The 18209-nt window shown below is 38.8% G+C and overlaps 1 protein-coding gene across 1 annotated transcript in view; it reads right to left on the bottom strand.

The window, feature by feature from the left end:
- JAZF1 (JAZF zinc finger 1) overlaps positions 1-9572 on the bottom strand; it is a 31471-nt gene extending 21899 nt beyond the window's left edge. The window contains exon 1 of the mRNA XM_009700204.1: positions 9377-9572. Within this exon, the coding sequence (XP_009698506.1) occupies positions 9377-9569 (193 nt within the window). The 5' untranslated portion in view covers positions 9570-9572. The remainder of the gene's footprint in view (positions 1-9376) is intronic.
- Positions 9573-18209: the final 8637 nt, after the last annotated feature.

The following is an 18209-nucleotide window of genomic DNA, read 5'->3' as shown; positions in this document are numbered from 1 at the left end:
GATGCACTTGGGGCCCTGTGCTCCTTGCAGACGCTTAACTGACACTCCTCTCTCATCTGGTCTATCCCCACTGAAAAAGGTGGCCTTTGGGGAGTTCCAAATGCACTGTAAAACAAACCAGGTAACTCCTGTAAGGCAAGCAGGGGCTGGGGTGTGCAGAGTCCTTGAAATCTTTGGTTTTGCCTGGGAGACAAAAAAAAGAAAGGACACCATGGCCTCCCTTGTAAGAGAAATAGCCATCAAGCCTGGGCCAACTCTCATCCTTCTTTTCAGGTCCAGCCAAACTGCAAAGCAGGTACCCAGGTAATCACACAGCTAGAGTTCAGAAAATGGCATGTAACAAAAAGGTGCAAAGGAGAAAAATCAAGATACTCTTTGGTAGATCAAAGATAAAAATGAAATAACTTAGAAAAGTTCTGTCTGTAAATACTTGTCCTGTTTAGATTTCTTGGGCAAAATCTCTTTTCCCTTTTCTTTCTGCATACCTATTCCACTTCCCCTTCTGACTCTTGACCCTCAGCAACACCCGTGCTAGAGCCCCCTCCGTGCTCCTACAGGCTGTTATTGTTTATCTCCAATGGTAAATATGAGAAACTAATCTGTCACTGGAAGTCACTTTTACTTAATGCCACTGCTTTATCAGAATTTCACAAAAACTGATCAAGAAAACAGGAGCACAAGAGTTAACAGCAGTCTGTCAGTGGTTCCTCAGCAGAAGAGATCTCCAGTCGCTTTGGGACATCAAGATACAGTTACTTCCATACAATTTAGGAGTACCTGGAAATCACTGAGCCACCAGTTTGTGCAGGTTTGACTACGGTAGTGTTCTTGGTCTTCGTGATAATTTCATGCTGTTTGATTTGGGGCTGTAAGCTACTAATTATTATTTGCCATGCAGTCACGCCCAAGATATGACAACAGCATTGTTGCTGTGCATGCAATATAAGATCATCTTTGCTCCACAGATCCTTCAAGCTTAAGTTTCAGTATGTTCTGCGAATGTAATTCTTTTGGTTTGGTTTGGTTTTGTCAGTGAGTAACCAATATAATACATACTCTTGCCTCTCTAAGGAACCCAGACAGCCACCTGACAGCAGAGGACTGCTAGAAAAAAAGAAATTCATTTCTGAAGCACTTAACCAAGCACAGTGACAAACACTCCAGGCTTTTTCATTCTGGATTACTGGAAGAAACAGCTGAATATATATGAGGTTAAAGCGTGGCTCCCTAGAAGGGGAATGTGGCATCTAACTCTGAAAAAACAACATCTTTTAGCTGTTGCTGGGAACAAATCCCACCTGTGCTAAGAAAAAACCCCTACAGGAAATAATTGCACTTTTACTTACTATTTTTCATTGTTACTGGAAACCTCCTACTATAGCTTTATTCCTTAAGGCAGAAACTAGAAACTACCACAGATTTTACTTATTATTCATGCTCAGTCACGACCTCAGCCAAAAGATCATGTTAAAATCTCATACCATGTCAAAGCACACACATATATTATAGTTAAGTCATATGTTGATCAACTGTTTTGCACAATGCCATTCATTATTTTTTTAATTATTATTTATGTATTTATTTTTTACAAGAACACCCATAAGGCTCTGTTAGAATAGGTGCCTCAGACTGCTAAAATGCTGGGCAAACATATTTATATATTAATTACTGTGCAGGATTAATATAGGCCCTCAAACCTGCAATTAGATGGAACCATTCTGGCTGCAATAATTATAAAGAAAGTTCTCTTTCATCATTTGCACAGAACACAGAAATGTGAAATCCTGGCACCAGTGAAGTCCCTCAGAGGGAAATTTTGCCACAGACCACAATATAGTTGCCTCAAGATATTTTACCATAGATTTTATCGTACCTTGCAGGCCTGAAATATCAAATGCATTCAGACAAACTTTCATTATGTTGGAGAACAGAACTTGGTCTTCATTTTGTGAAGTTTGGCTTAGTTATTTGCCTATGCTGTTTATACAAGAGTGGGTCTATATATCTAATTTTTAATAAAAACACAGCATACAAGTTCTTCAGTCTCTGAATAGGCAATTAAGCAAGTAGAAACTTCTGTCAATCTGAACAACTAATGAGATGGTTCCTCAGACATCTGAAAGTCTGTTTTTTCAAGCTGCAGTAGAACTTGGTTGATTCGTGCTTTACTGTGCTAGACACCCCATAAGTCAAACACACAAAAATGTAACATACTCAGCCCACTTCTCAGCAACTATTTATTAGAAGAGCCCTGGGATTTGATCTCATATTTCTACTTTTCCTTATTTTTTCAATTACATCTGCATGATACTACACTACATTAACATAAGGTGTAATAATTAAAGCTGAGCGTTTACAATACGCTCATGCAGGTGAAGAGTTTTTGAAGTGAACAGCTAAAGCTAGGCTTTTGTGATACATTAAATTCTTGAGCTTGCAACTCTGCAAGTGCAGAATACTTCATTCCAGTCTGACAAAATGCTTGTTATGTGCTCAAAGTCAGGTATTCACCTCCTCAGTATTAGGGGCTTAACATTAATCATGTGCTTAAGTGCACGTGACCTGAATTTGTAGCATGATTCTCAAAAAGCCATCAACGTGTACTTGTTTCCACTGACTTGTCCTGACTCCCAAGTATCATATCAAGCACCTTTAAAAATCTTAATCAAAGAATATTTTGCAGTGCACTATCCTTAGAAAAAGAAGCCCACCTCAAGAGAGCAAGCTCTCTCTAGCCATAGCAGTACTGAGACAATCTGCATTGCCCAAAGAAAAAGCTCCTGCAGATTATCAAATGAATACCTGATTTAATGATTCACAGTTTACTCTGATTCAATCTAACATGGAGTTCAGAAATGCCACCTGCAGACAGAAGCCAAAGAGATTCGGATATAAATAGCAATTCTGCTACAAATTCAGATTAATTTGGCTACATATTAATAGCACATCCATAAACAAAAAAAGTTTGAGCACCTCAACTCCTCCTCCTCTCAAACCTCAATTCATATGTAGGGAGGGGACACATCCTGTTATTTTATATTTCTACTGTCTACTTTAAACTCACAAAGTAGCTTAGCTGAGCAGATCTCTTTTTCTTGCTGGATTCTGCTTAACATGCTGCTATAGCACTCTGCATAACAGCTGTTTGTGCCCTATGATTACTCCATTGTTGAAAGCACAACATATGGAAAGTGTATTGAAATGTTAGCTGCTTTGATACCTATGAAGACGAAAGAGCTTTTGCATTACAACAAGACAACACATTTTTTAAACAACTTAAAGTAACAAAAATTAAACACACATTTAGAATCTAAACCGTATTAGCTTTTTTACTCTATTTCAATGCCCAGTTCCAATGGCTGGTTACTATTGTGGTTTTGATTGCTATTACCAGCAAACAATGGGTGGTTTTCTTTCAACTTTTGCATTCTTGGAAAAGAAATGGGAATAGACTCAAGAGAAGGCCCTTGGGATTCCTTCATGAGTTGTCCATGACAGCAAATGCTATACAGCAGAATTATAGGAATGATATCTCATGTCATTGAGATAACATTACTTACGATAACAAGGTTTACTGGGAAAACTCATAGAACGACCACACAGTGCTTTGCTTCCCAAAACCAAAGCTCCCACAATGGACAAGTCCTTAATGGACCAGAAGCAAAGTGGATCCTTACAAGATTCATTTCTGAGTCCCAATTGCCCTTGGCATGAGCAGAAAGAAGCTCGTTAGTTGTAATATGCAGACTTTCCTCCACTGTAAATTAGTCACCCATAGAGGGAACAATGAAGCTCTAAATTATTTCATCAGTAGTAAGAACTCTCGTTAACACAAGGAGGAAGCTGTAATTTTTTGGTCGCTGTTTTGCCAGTGGTTGCATTTGAATCCTGAACAAAATCCAGCTGAGTAAGATTAATAGGCTGAGTTATAAGAATCTATTAATTTTATTGAATAAAAGTTGATATAGACACTATTTTTATCTTAGACGATATTCCCTAATGATATAAATGGGACACGATTCTAATTTAGTTTGTTAACTAAACCTACAACAGACAAACATATTTAAAATCATAGGTATTTAAGAACGCAGTCACAATACGTATCAAAAGTACTTCTAATTACACTAGGCTCTGAAAATATACACTAGGTGAAGACTGATTTTTTTTTGGTTGAAAATATATTGAATTTCACTTTCTGTCTTTAAATCACATATTATATAAAGTCATGTTCACCACTAGTATGACTTACTAGAAAAAAATTGGCCCATTTCACATGGTATGTTCTAACGGGCTGAAACAGTGCAGCTTTAGGATTACTGACACAGCTACAAAGTGGTCTTGATTTCAGTTTAAGAATATGCTCTATATATGTAAAAAACTACTCAGTTACTATATGTCTACTAAATCATCATTCAAATAGTATCCTCAGATGGTAAATGTAATGGTTTCTACATCAATAGTACTAACTTGAAAGCTTCAGTCATAGGTGTTTTTTTTAAAAAAAAATTCTTAAAATATTGCTGTACTGAATTTTTAGGCATATTTCATTACAATATCACTGTTTAGATCTTAGATTCCTTAAAGGATAAGGCCAATCCTATGAAGTATTTTTTACTCTAAAGTAAAATTAATTATTTTTTTCACGTTTTACTAGAAAGAAAGAAAAAAAAAAGTTAGGTATTTTCTGTGGGTACAAAATGGGGTCAATTTTGTAAATGTTGAGATTGGGCTAGTGGAAATTTCAAGGAAGTTTGCCATATTAAGGAAAAGTAAAATCTTTCAAATGTAGTCAATCAAAAATGACGGCACAAATATGACTCCCTAGAAGGCATTTATCCTAATTAATTAGATAAACCCATAGCTCATCACCTACTTAAATCACAGCTGCAAATCAAAATGGGACTTGCCAATTCTCTCATGGGGTCAGCTATGACCACCCATGAAAACTTCACTCTTTCATCTCCATTACAAGTGGAAGGACTGACAGACGGCCGCAGCTGTTCCAGCCAACTATAGCATCCTCATTGCTCGCTGCCAGGAATGGCTGCCATCCACTGCCCAATACGATAAGTAGGTCTATAAACCTATTAAAACAGCATAAATGTTATAACTTGTAATCTATAAAAACCAAAATAAACAGGAAAGGAGGTCTGAGAGCCAGTTTCTTCAGAGCAAAAAGTAATGCTAATTACGAAGTTTTCAAATATTCCAGCTTTTTTTTGGGGGTGGGCAAGACTTAGGGTTGAGCCATTAAAAAGCCAGTTGGTAATATTAAACCCTTGCTTTAGGATTTATAAGAAGGCCAAAAATTCACTCCAGGCTGAAATTTACTATCCTAGGCCTGGAATTGTTTAAAAAAAAAAAGTCATAAATATGGAAGAAAAAACAAACAAACATAAAACAGTGGTTTCAGATGATTTTTGGCACTCCTTCAATGCAAAAGTGGCTTTATTTTTTTAATATTTTAAGTCTGAGATTCATTACTATGAATTACTTTTGTAACTAAAATTGGGACCAGGTTATTTTAATAATGAATTACCAATTAGCAATAAGTTACTACCACTGAATCTTTTTTAGGTTTTTCAGTATGAAGAGATAACATAGTTTTCAAAGGAATGACAATGGTCTGACTTACACTCAAAAGCCAGGAAGTTAGGCGTGGAGATTTCATCTGTGAGCCACACAGATGTATAAAAACATTTAAAAAATTAACAGCGTATGTTAAAGATGCAATGTCAGCCCCATTTTTATCCATAACTAGATTTCATTAGTTCTGTGGGTTTAAAATTGACATTTAAAAATAAAAGGCAACATAAGTTTTTGTGACTTAATTGAGTGCTCCTTAAATAAAGAGATATTTCAATGTTTGCAGACTGTTAACGTCTTTCCAAAATAAGCTATGTGCTGGTGCTACTTAGTTGTATTTCCCTATCACCCTAAGGAGTCTGCATTGCTGATGGAAGCCATTTCTTTTGCTAATTCTGCCTGTGAACTCTAAGAAGAGCATTTAAGCCTACTAAACAAAGTCTCCTGGGAGACACTATTGTTAAAACAAAAACTGGAACAAATTTTTAAAGGGAACTTTCTGCAGTTATTAGAGGATGCAGGTCTTAAGAAGAGGAGAAAACTTACTATAGGAGAGGGAACAAAAAGCCAAATGTAAGCAGACAGCACATGCCAGTCACCCCTGAGGGAACAGAGGGGAGGCATAGAAAATTAACTGCTGCATTTCTACTTCCCACCAAAACCACAAACAGGCCATTTCAGGGGACTAACACATACAGAGCCTGCAGATAAATACATGTCTACCTCATTACCTGAGAAGAGCCTTAAAGAGCACACTTCTTTGCTGAACATTTCTGCTTCTACATGAATAATCTCATTTATGCAGAAGAAGGTGCTATACATACACATGCAACATTTGCAGCATGTACGTGTGTCAGCTTGGAAGCTGCTCAGCTCTGCCTGCGAATTTGGCCTGTAGTCTTTTGGCATGGATTTTTACTGCAAAACTTAACTTACATTCTCTGCAGCCAAACCACCTTGAATGGTTTCTTATCAAATTTCACAAGCTAAGTGGGTTTGAGCCTGGTCAATACACAGATGAGAGATCATTATATGAAATTACTCTTTGCTGAAAAATGACAACAGCAGCTTAACAGCACCAGGAAATGGTGGGACTTAGCTGTAAGTACATGCACAAAGGTGACTGGGATTCAGGCAGTTGCTGGCTTCAACCAAGGTAAGACTACCACAGCTAGGAAAGCTAAGACGAGCAGCATACCTAAAGGGAGCACACTACACGGAAAATGGGACCCAAAAGATTCATGAGGTTCCTGCTTTCTACTTCGAACAAGAACAGCAAACAGCCATATAGGACAGACACTGTCTGCTGAGGGACACGCATATTTGTATGCCATCTCACCAGCCTGTAAGGTGTGCTTTCTCTCTGGCACCTAAAGCGGCACCATCTTGGAGTTACACCTTGTGCAGTAGCAGTAATGCCAGGCACACTGCTGAAGCTTGGTACCCTAACAAACTATCAAACAACTGAGGTGGGCGATAATAAAAGAAACTGCCATTCTCAGTTTTTCATGAATAGATTGGGTCAAAGCAATCCCATTTTATTCTTAACAAAGTATAGGTCTGTAAGATGACGATTATATTTGGATTATAACAAATACTTAAAATCAACCCAGATGACGCTCTTTCAGGCAACCTAAGGAAAAACAGCCTTCTTGTTTTCTTAAGTTACCAGAATGTACACGTTTACCTGTATTCAAAGATGAGTTAACAAGAATTTGCTCGGAGAACAAATCAAACAGGATCGCACAGAAGGAATACAGCAATATTCTTCATTCTCACTGGATGCAGTGGAGGGTATGACTGTAGGGCTTGAAAGTTGTGTAGGCACTGTGAGGCTGAAACGCAGGATGATTTACATACTCTAAATTGTTTCCCTGAAGCAGATCTTGCCTAACTATCCCTGGTTTTATCACCTTGCTAGTCAATTGCTAGTCGACTTGCACTTGAAGGAAAAAGATTTGCATCAGCCAATAACAGAAGTGTGAGCTGCCTACCTAAAATTAGTCTGCTGGCCTTCCTGGGCTCCCTCTGCAGGCACTGCACTGACAGAGACACTCAGCCATGACATGACTCTGAGCACCCATCTGTATAAGTTAGTGGAGAACAAAATCCTATGCCAAGCAAACACTGGGAAAAATTCTGTAGTTATCAGAAAAATCCCAATGCTTATTTTAGGCCCAGAATAACTTTTAAGATGACAAAAATGGAAATTCTGGGCTGAGGCTGCTGAAATGCAACTCAGTTGATAGTTAATTTAAAAAAAAAAAAAAATCTTCAAGAAAGAATGTATGTTTTTTGCTACCAGGCAAGGAACCCTAACCTTGGAACAGGGCTCCAACAGGGAATTTGGAACAGAGGGTACAGAAAGTGAAGGTTGGTATTATTTATAACCTGGCAAGCAGGACTCCCAGAAACTCAGTTAGCCATAACAAGCTGATTCTCTTAGCTACAGGTAAAACAACATTCTGAGTAACTTAAAAAGTTTGAAAAACACATAAATAATAAAACCAAAAGTATTTCAGTAGACAGATGCTGGCTTTTTTTCTTTAGTATTTGATGGAACATGTTTCAAAGAGTATACTGCTAACCAATGTTCCTGACAGATGTGCAAAGTTACACTACCTGACCACATCATGAATTAGCTGTACAAAAAGTAAAACAAAAGAAAGCAGAAATTCCTTGACATCTGTAGGATGTCAAGGAAATGAATCAGTTTGTTTCAAATAGGAGATAATTAAGAAAATCTTTTAAAATTTTCTGAATTACATTAGGACTTTATAATTTAGTTGTTCTCAACATGTTCCCTTTTTCATATCCAGGGATATACTGAGCAACCAATTCATTTCAGAACTTCCAGAGAGAGTGTCACAAGGACCGCTACAACTTTTCCATTTAATCATTAACACTGAAACATTAAATAGCTTATATAAAACACATGCCATAACAGTTTATCAAGGAAGGGATGCTCATGTCATTTTCTATTAAGAATATGTTGAGCTGTTGAGCCTATGTATTATAGAACAGAATAGATGTATTATATGCATTCAGCTTTTTGGAAGGAAATACTGGTATTTAATCTGAAGTGTATCAGAATTATCTGACAAGATCTCTACCTAATGTAAACCAGACTGATTTGGGCCAAGAGATCTGGTTCAGCACAGCAAGCAATTCTCAGTTTCTCTAACCAGTGCAAAAACAAAATCGCAGGAATTTTATACATGCAAAAAACACTGGAATATTTGTTTTTGAAAAAAACACAGATCATTTTTTCATATATTACTGGTTTGGAACATAGTTCCCTAATGAAAGTCATGTCTACATGATGACAGCAGCTGAACACTGAACATTCCTTCCTGTCCACTCATTTATCTATGAATTCACCCATCCTAAAAAAAAAAAAAAAAGGAAAGAGGCAGAAGGGAAGATTCCAATCACTTTTACTTGTGTCTTAAACTGGCACTGTACCATGTGCAGAGCTCTCCTACTGATACATCAGAGGTCTTTTGTACATTTGGTTACTTCTGATAAGGTTAGTTTCTTCGTGTTTTTTTCTCTTCTAGCCACTATTTTTAAAGTTAGTGTCCTTCTCTGCTTTAGCAAAGAGTTTAGAAACAAATGCCCAAACACATTTTAGAGATTGCAAACCAAATGCAAATAAAATAGCCCAAAGCTTTTCTGTTTTATTTTTAGGGGTTCTTCTTCCCAGTGCCTGAGTATGTCTATTGTTCTCCAAATGCCATGGAGCAAAATTGCTAGTTTATTTGGGATAAACCAAACAGTAGGTGCTTACCTGTAGGAGTACTACTGCGAAACGAAGAGGAGGGAGTGATTGGAGGAGTGACTGGAGGAGTAAGGCTTCCGCTGCTGTGGCGAGGTGGAGTAGATACATTCCCACGGGACACTGTGCTTGACAAAGTCAAAGAGAGTTTTGGCTGAATCTTTTTCTTCAAAGATTCCTGCTCACGTCGAGCTGCATCAGTCATAAATCTAGAAAAAGGATAATCATGAGGATGAGAGGCTTGAAACACTGTCTGCAAGCAAGGCTTAGGTAAAGAAAAAGTAAGTATTTTTCACCCTCAGTGATCAAATGGAGCTTCAAACTCAGCCATGCCAAATTCCTCCGCAACACACAGATTTCAAGAATACAAACTTCTTCATCAACAGCTGTATTCCAGTGTTCAAGATCTGGGCCATTTGCTTCTGATTTCAATAGAACTTACATTAGACATTTGCATCATGTGCAAACACACAAGTTTTTTTAAACTCCAACCAGAAATCAGCATTGCACACAATATTATAATAACTATACTCAACCCTTACAATAACTACATTCAATCCTTCTGTGAAAAGGTATCTGACTAGCTATAACCGAGAAGAATGTTAGGGGCAATGTATTGAATCTGAAGGTCAAAGGGATAGTATGAATTACATTGTGTAGATACATCGTTTCCAGCTTAGGATAATCACATTCTTTTTCTAAAGGTTTTAGAACACATTGCCTGACATAAAAGATGCCCAATTAAATGGCAATTCCTCAGACTGGGAGTTCCCAACTCTTGAAAACCAAATGAGGTCTCTCTGTAGAGCTTTGGTACCTGCTGCTGAAGGCCTAATGCAATTCAAGGTTCATCTCTGTGGGATGCTGAGAGGGAATTCCTCAGCACGACACAAGATGTGCACTGGTAGTACAGCAATTCCAGTAGTGCAACTTTTTGCATGGGACCTCTCACCTGCAATAAAAATAGCTTTTTTCACTTTTATTCTGACGCCTTCCAAAAAAGAACAGTTGAAGTGAAAAAGACCACTTTTATTCCAACTGCCTACACAGAGTTATACCAGAACACCTAATACTGCATTATGCTGACATTCAAAGCATCACTGCTGGCACCCGTACTAACCCTCACTTGAAATGACTGCAGTTCCCCCACAACAGAGTCTCTGCAATTCAGACTTCATACACTTAACATTCAAGAGATATTTGAATCCTTGTTCTTTCCCCTCCACTGCACAAGGAGCTATCTTGAAGGATTTCCAAGAAGACAGGCTAAAGTAAATCACCTTGTCCATACAGTCCTCTGTCCTTCACACTAAAGTACAAACTACGCCTGTCAGTGAATAAAACAATACGCACTAGCACATGATACAGAATAAAAAATGAAGTTACACTCAGACATTTGTCTGACCAGGTTAGACAGAGTAAACCAGGTTTTAGCCAAGATGCAACCTTTACATGATGAGCTCTTGCAACTTTGGCAAACCATGAAGGGCGCATTCAGAGAGGTGAGAATGTGGGGCAGCTGTTATGCTGCACTCGCCTCAGAGCCAGCTGTCACCCAGAAACTCACATTTGCAATCCAGTAAGGAAACAGAATGACAAAAATTACCAGCAATTATTTGTATTGGACTAAGTGAGGGTGACCTGGCTTTCTTTCAATAGTCACACTCTCCTCAGAGGAGCCTAGGAAAGAGAATGAGAGAGACTCAGGGATAGAAGTGGCCACAGAAAACAAGTCTGTGGAGGAAATAATGAAGATGTGGAGTTGTTGTATTGGGTGTAGGTGGCAAGGTTTTGGTAGCGGAGGGGGGCCGCAGGGTGAGAAGAGGTCAGGGGCTGTCTTGTGGCTGCCAAAGCTGGTTTCAGCCAGCTCCATAATGGACCCACCACATGACACAGCTGAGCCCATCAGCAAAGCAGGTAGCACCTCAATGAAAACATATTTAAGGAGGGCTAGCAAATGCTGGAGGGAGAGACCAAGAGGGAACAACAGAGAGAATAACAAGGTCAGAGGAGCAGGTAGGGCTGCATGGTGGAGAACATGTACATCCCTGGAGGCACTGCAGCCCATGGGTGACCAACATCAGAGCACAGGAAATGAGTGACAAACAAGGGGTGACAGAGAGAAACTGCTACAACCTGACCCCATCCCCTGCACTGTTGTAGAAAGTTAGAATAGTCTAATTATTTTGTGCAAGATGTATTTTGTATATGTATATTAAGTTGACATCATGGAAATTGGATTATTGCACACCGGGCTACAAATCCGCTTTTCGGACAACAGCACCTTTCATTGCCTCACCGAAGGGACTGAGGGTGGCCTGCAGTGGTAGCAGGGGAGGAGAGATGTCCGGAGTGAAGTGATCCCGCGAGTGAAGGTGGCCCCGGGAAAGATGGAGGAAAAGTGGTGTTTTTTCCCCCTAAATGTTTTAGGGTTTTTCTTTTGTTTCTCAATAACCAATACCGAACTCAGTAATTAAATATTTATGCTAGCTGGCAATAAATTAAGTGAAATTCCCCAGGTCAAGCCTGTTTTGCCCATGACAGTACTTGGTAGGTGATTCCCTTTATTTCAGCCCATGAGTTTTCTCGCTCCTGTTCCTCCTATTTTCTCCCCCATCCCCTGGGGTCAGGGGTGCGGCAGTGCGTGAATAAGCACCTATGTGGGTACTTGGCTGCTAGCAGGGGTCAACCCTTCACTCTACCAAATTTCTTGTCATGCAACAACAATATTTGCTAGGTGGCCAAACTGCCTGTCGTGTGACTTAACATTCCTTATCATATGAGAAGACATGGAAGCGAGCCCTGACGTACATCCAGAATCCAACAGAGGACTGGGAGATCCACCTTTAGCTCCCAAGGAAGAGCAGCAGACCTGAGGAGAGGGAGGCAGAGGGAATACTGCCACACCAGTCATCTGGTTCACAGTTTATATCCTGACATCGTATGAAGGATCAGGCCAGAGGATGGCTGGAAAAACTGATTTTGCAGACCATAGCACCGCAACAATTGCACTGAACATGACCATCAGGTCACACTGGGTCTCACAGCAATACAGCAATACATACTATCTGTCACCACATCTGCAACATGGTGCTGTAGCACAGTCCAGTTTCTTCTCTGGGCCTCAATCAACAGTTTAAATTAATATGAATCACTATATTCCTTCAGCCCCCCCAGACACCCTACATTGTGTGACTGCTTGTAACAAATGGGCTGCTTGGGTGGAAGCTGGGCAGATTCTACTGGCCGTGAGTCCAAACCTGACTGCACTTATGGAGAGATCTCTTGAGAGAAAAACAGCTCTTGTGGAACAGTAAAGGGTGCACAGGGAAGGGGAAGGGAGAAAGAAAAAAACCAAATGTTTTAGGCATCTGTGCCAAATATGAAAGAAAAATTTGGCCTAGATATCAAAAACACAGCTCTTTTGAAAAAGAGATTTGTGTACTTTAAAACAGCCTCAGAACGCTGTGGCATAAAATTTTTAGTACCATTAGAGCAATAAATATGTATCCTGTCTATTCATACCATGAAGGCATTAATAAGTGGATCTTTGCCATGATACGTAACATCAACACACAATCCGCAGACATTAATAAACAGGTATATGACACGACAGCTTATCTTCTTTGAACAGAGACAATACATCATGTCAAACCCAGATATGGCATTTTTATGAAGCTAATATTTAAAAAGCAGATATCCATAGTAACAGCTCAGCTTTAAATTTCTCTTCTCTAAACAAGGGTGCAGATATTATTGACAAAATAGTCCCCAAATAGAAGTCTAAATATCATTCAAGAAAAAAAGAAGGAAAAGGATGATAATAAAATGGGCATTCAGTACACATTTGCTTTCCTTTAACTAGGAAACATCTAATTCACTATTTTGGAATTTGTACTATGAGGTATGCTTGCTTGTGGATGGGAAGCCTTATTCCTTAAGAAAATGCAACAGCAACATTACAAATCCTTGAAAACTTGGAAGATAACCTCAACTGTGAGAGATTAAAAGCAGCAGCATGAACACTGCTATTTAATAAACTCAGCCACAAATAACAATGTTAAAATAATATTGAGATATAACCAGTCTGGTTGAAGTCCATAAAAATCAGGAAAATTTGAAGTTATAGTAGAAACTTCTCCCTGTCCTGTTAACTCGCTCCTATTTGGGCTAAGCATGTTGGGTATATTCCAAAATGTCATTTGTTGTCTACACTGCGAACCTGAGAGAAATGGAAGGCAGAGTCTACAAAGAAGTTCAGTTCCTGATATCTCAAGTATGGAATCAACCTTTTCAGATCCAAATAGTCCCATACACGTTTGCTGAAGCACTGGCAGTGCTATGGTTTCAAAAAGGAAACTTGTCTAAATGGATTAAAATAAAACATTTTTCATATTTTAATTGAAACGCAGTATTATACTTTTGTCTAACTATGCTGGTGTTCTTCAAAGCTTACAATATAAGCATTTTAATGATGGGTATAGAATGACATTTCCAACTAAGGCTTTAATTTTCATGTTGAAAGTACATTATGGTTGCAACATCAAGTGCTCAGAAATGAAACATACTGGAATTAAGGTTGAATACTGGTGTCTAAATTACACAACTGCATACAATTTTCCATGCTTTATTTAAATGCACAAGATATGTGGGAAACAGAAAATGAACTGTAACTAACAAAGGCTGCTGTAAGACCACTTCCTTTAAATCCCATCTCCCTGCTTAATAGTCTCTCTCGCCATCTTCAGATCCATCTCCTTGCCGAGCAAATCTACCTCTGCTATTTTCAACTCTTATTCTTAACTACATAACCCTGCCCCTCCAGTTCCACCACTATGCGGATTTTAGTCATCTTCCCTGTTGCATGGGACTGTGTTTACACCTCATAAGCATCTCTCTCCAAATCCAATATACCACATAGGTGCAGTGAAACAAGGACAATCATTCAGTTCCCAGCCATTCATTGACCCTGTTTTCAAAAGCATGGGGTTTGTGTGTTTTCTTGCAGATGGTTCATAACATCAGGGAGAAGTTCGCTCCTTAGAAAGAAATCTCTTCTACCCCCCCTTTTTTCTTTCCTTGCCCATTCACCTTCCTAATAATTCAGCTCCCTGCTCCAAAACACATAGGTGCAATGACTTCTGAACCAAGCGCTTGCAGCAACTTTTAATAAACATGAACAAAATATAGTATTTCCCCCTCCTCTCATTCCCTGGAATGGTTCAAGTATTTTTATTGAAACTTTCCCAAGAAATTCAGCCTGAAGGAGACACCCAGCATGGAAAATTTCAGCCCCAACAGCTCAATGCTGGCAACATAATAAGCAACTGAAACAGCCTTATAACGGAAAGTGTTGCACAACCTTCCATATAGGTGGCAATATAATACAAACAGCTTTAGCTGTTGTTACTAACATAAGTCACAAAAAGCAGAGGCGATGTTCAAATTTAAAAAAAGCCTCTTCAAATCAAATCTTTGCAATATTTATAAGTCTTGTCGCCCCCAAAAGCTTTGCAATCAAGAATGAACAGAAGCAGAACACACTCTCCCAGAAATTTCCTTGAGCTATTAGCATGCACTGACTGTTTCAGGACCATGCCCCAGTGTGACTCATGTGATGATGTCAGAGTTAGTTTATCATAAAACTCTTACTACACACAATTCTAAGATGGTTTAAGAGCTCTGGACTCCTACACCTAGACTGAGGGTAAGGGTAGTTATAAAAATGCGTTGCAAATAAACTGAAAAATTTTACTTGAGTTCTCACTTGAAAGGGAGAAAAAAAACCAACAGGTTGCCCTTCAGAATGTATCTTCTTAATAATGGTTATCAGGGTATGAGGCGCCCTTTCCTCCTCTTCCTCGCTGTTACAGCTTGCTGATGCAGGAAGTTAGTCCTGCTTGGACCAGATCTGTTTCTATGTCCACAGACATTTACACTGACAGTGAAGAAGGTGCATCATAGCTACCGTGTTGGACCTGAGTATTAATTTGCTACATTTGGTTTCTTCACAATCTAGTCTCTAAAACACATGCCAACAGAGGAGATGTCATAATCACAGATCTATCATTCTCCAGTTACTGCATATGCACACAAGAGAGGGGAGGGGGATTATTCTGAGCTTGCAAAACAAGCAGATTACTGTCTAGAGATGCTGAAGCCCAGGACTGTTCCCCAACACTGTCCAGTTGCACACATGTTTATAAAAAATGACAGTGCTCCCTGACAGTAACATATATACCCTGTCCTGTGCCTCACCACTGACAAGTAGTACTAGACCACAACGGGAAAAGATAGCAGAACAGAATTAGTTCTGACCTTTTCTCATTATCACACAGATAATTATGGAAAAACATTGATATTAACATTCAGCTCATATTAATGTTTGCCTAATTTGGCTAACCTGTACTGGAAAAAGTCTGTCACCTTCATTAGAACATGAGAAATCATGCTGCTGACCTTCCACCACTCGTATTTCAGCAGACTGCTCCTTAACCCAACACTTGGTCAGCTTCAAAACTGATTGGAAAAAAAAAATCCATGGTGCTTTATAGCAGATTTGTGCTACCTTTTGGCTGTACTGTATTTAGATCAAAAGCGGTCAAACTTACTGGACAGATGGGGCACACACTAACTAAAGTACATGCTACATACTTAACGACATACACACATGAAAGCCACACATTAATCCTCCTGCTACTCTTTATACCTATCAGAGCAAGGTGTTGGTTATATCTGCTTTTCGCCCTCAATCTTTTCCCACTTCTGTCTCAAGATTTATGCAATTCTTTGTCAGTGCTGTACCGAGAGAAATAAGGAGGTGCGGATGGTAATTTTAGTTCCCAGTCTTCCCCATCACATTAGCAGTGTTGGGGGCGGGGGGGGGAAGCTAGAATGGAAAACATCTCTAGTTGTTACAGTATTTTAAATCTCCAGGAGACCTCTACTTTGAAGAGGGATTAGGCAGACCCCATTTCAGTAGAGTGGGCCTCTGTGGACCCTGAAATGCACTAGTGAACCCCTTAGTCAGGAACTGTCCTCCGCACCTTTTGCTGCCTTTGCAAGCAAAGACAAAGCAACGTGGTTTGGTTTAGCTAACACTGGCAAGAGGAGACAACTGTTCAGTTGAACTATTACTGAGTTACGGAGAAACCTGGTGAAATCTAGATGGCAGGAGTTCAGCAGTAGGCTGTCTTGTCTCCTGGGAAGGATGAAAGGCTTTTCTCAGTTGAACTTCACAAAACTGGGCCAAAGCAAAGACAATCAATGTCCCCAGTAGTGCCTTGCCACACTATTTATGTGATAATTAGTAAAGAAATATACGAGCAAGTTTCATACCGTCCATTAACTCAAATTATTTGATGAACACCCTTGAGCACATTCACATACCATTCTTTGTAGTGTGGGGGAAACAGAAGTATTCTGCAGCTCTGTACAAACCTCTCTTGCTTCACAGAAGCTATCAACCATCTTTTTTCTTTAGAGATCTTCCATTACGGTTTTAGCAAAACCCTAAAAAGAAATGTCAGTGTGAAAAAGCCCCATTAAGATGCGTGCATAATCACACACATGCCTCCACACTATTTAGATTACAGAGTATTTGCATACTGCTAAAGCATATGATTTACACAAAACTCCCTTTTGTCTTGTTTTTTCTAATTTCACAAAAAACATAAAAATGGGGAAGAAACAGCACAAAATAATAATCCCCTTCCAATTATTCCCCCAAACCTATATCACATTTCACAACATGCACTAACCAGATCAAACAAATCATTAAAGGGCATTTCTAAGTTTCTGGAAAGAACTTTTCTAGCCTAATATTTATTGCAGAAACACCACACATCTAAGTTGGCCTTTAACATGCACATTGATCTGAGATCAGGTCTTACAAAGGAATTCAGTGTTCATTCTCAGTGCCAGTCGTACTCAGACTCATCTATTGACAGCTTTCCCTATGTCCTAAATAAGGAATATTTATGACAAGCTCATGAATATTTTAGAGAGACAGGACAGAAACAGGTTTCTTTTTATTATTAGTCTCACAGATAATTTATTGCTGGTACAATTCATTTCCATTAATCAACCTGTTTTCTCAAGATGTAAAAATATTATCCACACAAAATCAGCTATGCTGCTATACACATTTTTATGAATATGTGCATCTTCAACAGATGTAGTACAGATTATTAGGACATGTACCTTAAAAAAACAAAAAAGGACACATTCAAAGCAGACTTCACATTGCATTTCTGCCTCATCACTGAAAAGACTTGAACACAACATGCACTCATATTGGTGTCAGTACACTCAAGGCTGCAATCTTAGGAAATCTGTTCAATATGAGCAAGAGTTCAGTGGGTTTACTGTAATAGCCTGCTCTTCACACATTCTTAAAAGATACAAGAAGTCACAATAAAATATCCACCAAGTAGATATTTTGTGTTTTTAGCACAGAAAACTGATTCAGAAGATTGAGTAATTTCATATTTAAGCACATGTAAGTGGAGCTAATGGACAGTGACATGCCAAATAATTTATTATCACTCAAACGGAATAAAAATAAAGCAGCAATTACCTAACCATCCCAAACCATATACTTGCCTACAGTAAAACATGTGTTTATTCGCTGTTGATCAATACAAGCAGTGTTAAAGGTACCAGAAAGAAATTTAGTATCTCTTTTGATTTTGGAATACACAGACAAAAATATCAGTGTGAATTACATTTCATATTTAGGTTAACATAAATCCCAAACACTGGACATAAGCCCTACCTTCCCATTTCATATTTATTCAATATATTATATATTTATTATATGTGTAATAGATTTATTTTAGTATTT

This window comes from Cariama cristata, unplaced genomic scaffold (genome assembly GCF_000690535.1).
Source record: "Cariama cristata isolate BGI_N322 unplaced genomic scaffold, ASM69053v1 scaffold39785, whole genome shotgun sequence".
Lineage (NCBI taxonomy): Eukaryota > Metazoa > Chordata > Aves > Cariamiformes > Cariamidae > Cariama > Cariama cristata.
Note: the sequence above shows the minus strand (reverse complement) of the source record. Positions and strands in the feature narration are given on the sequence as shown.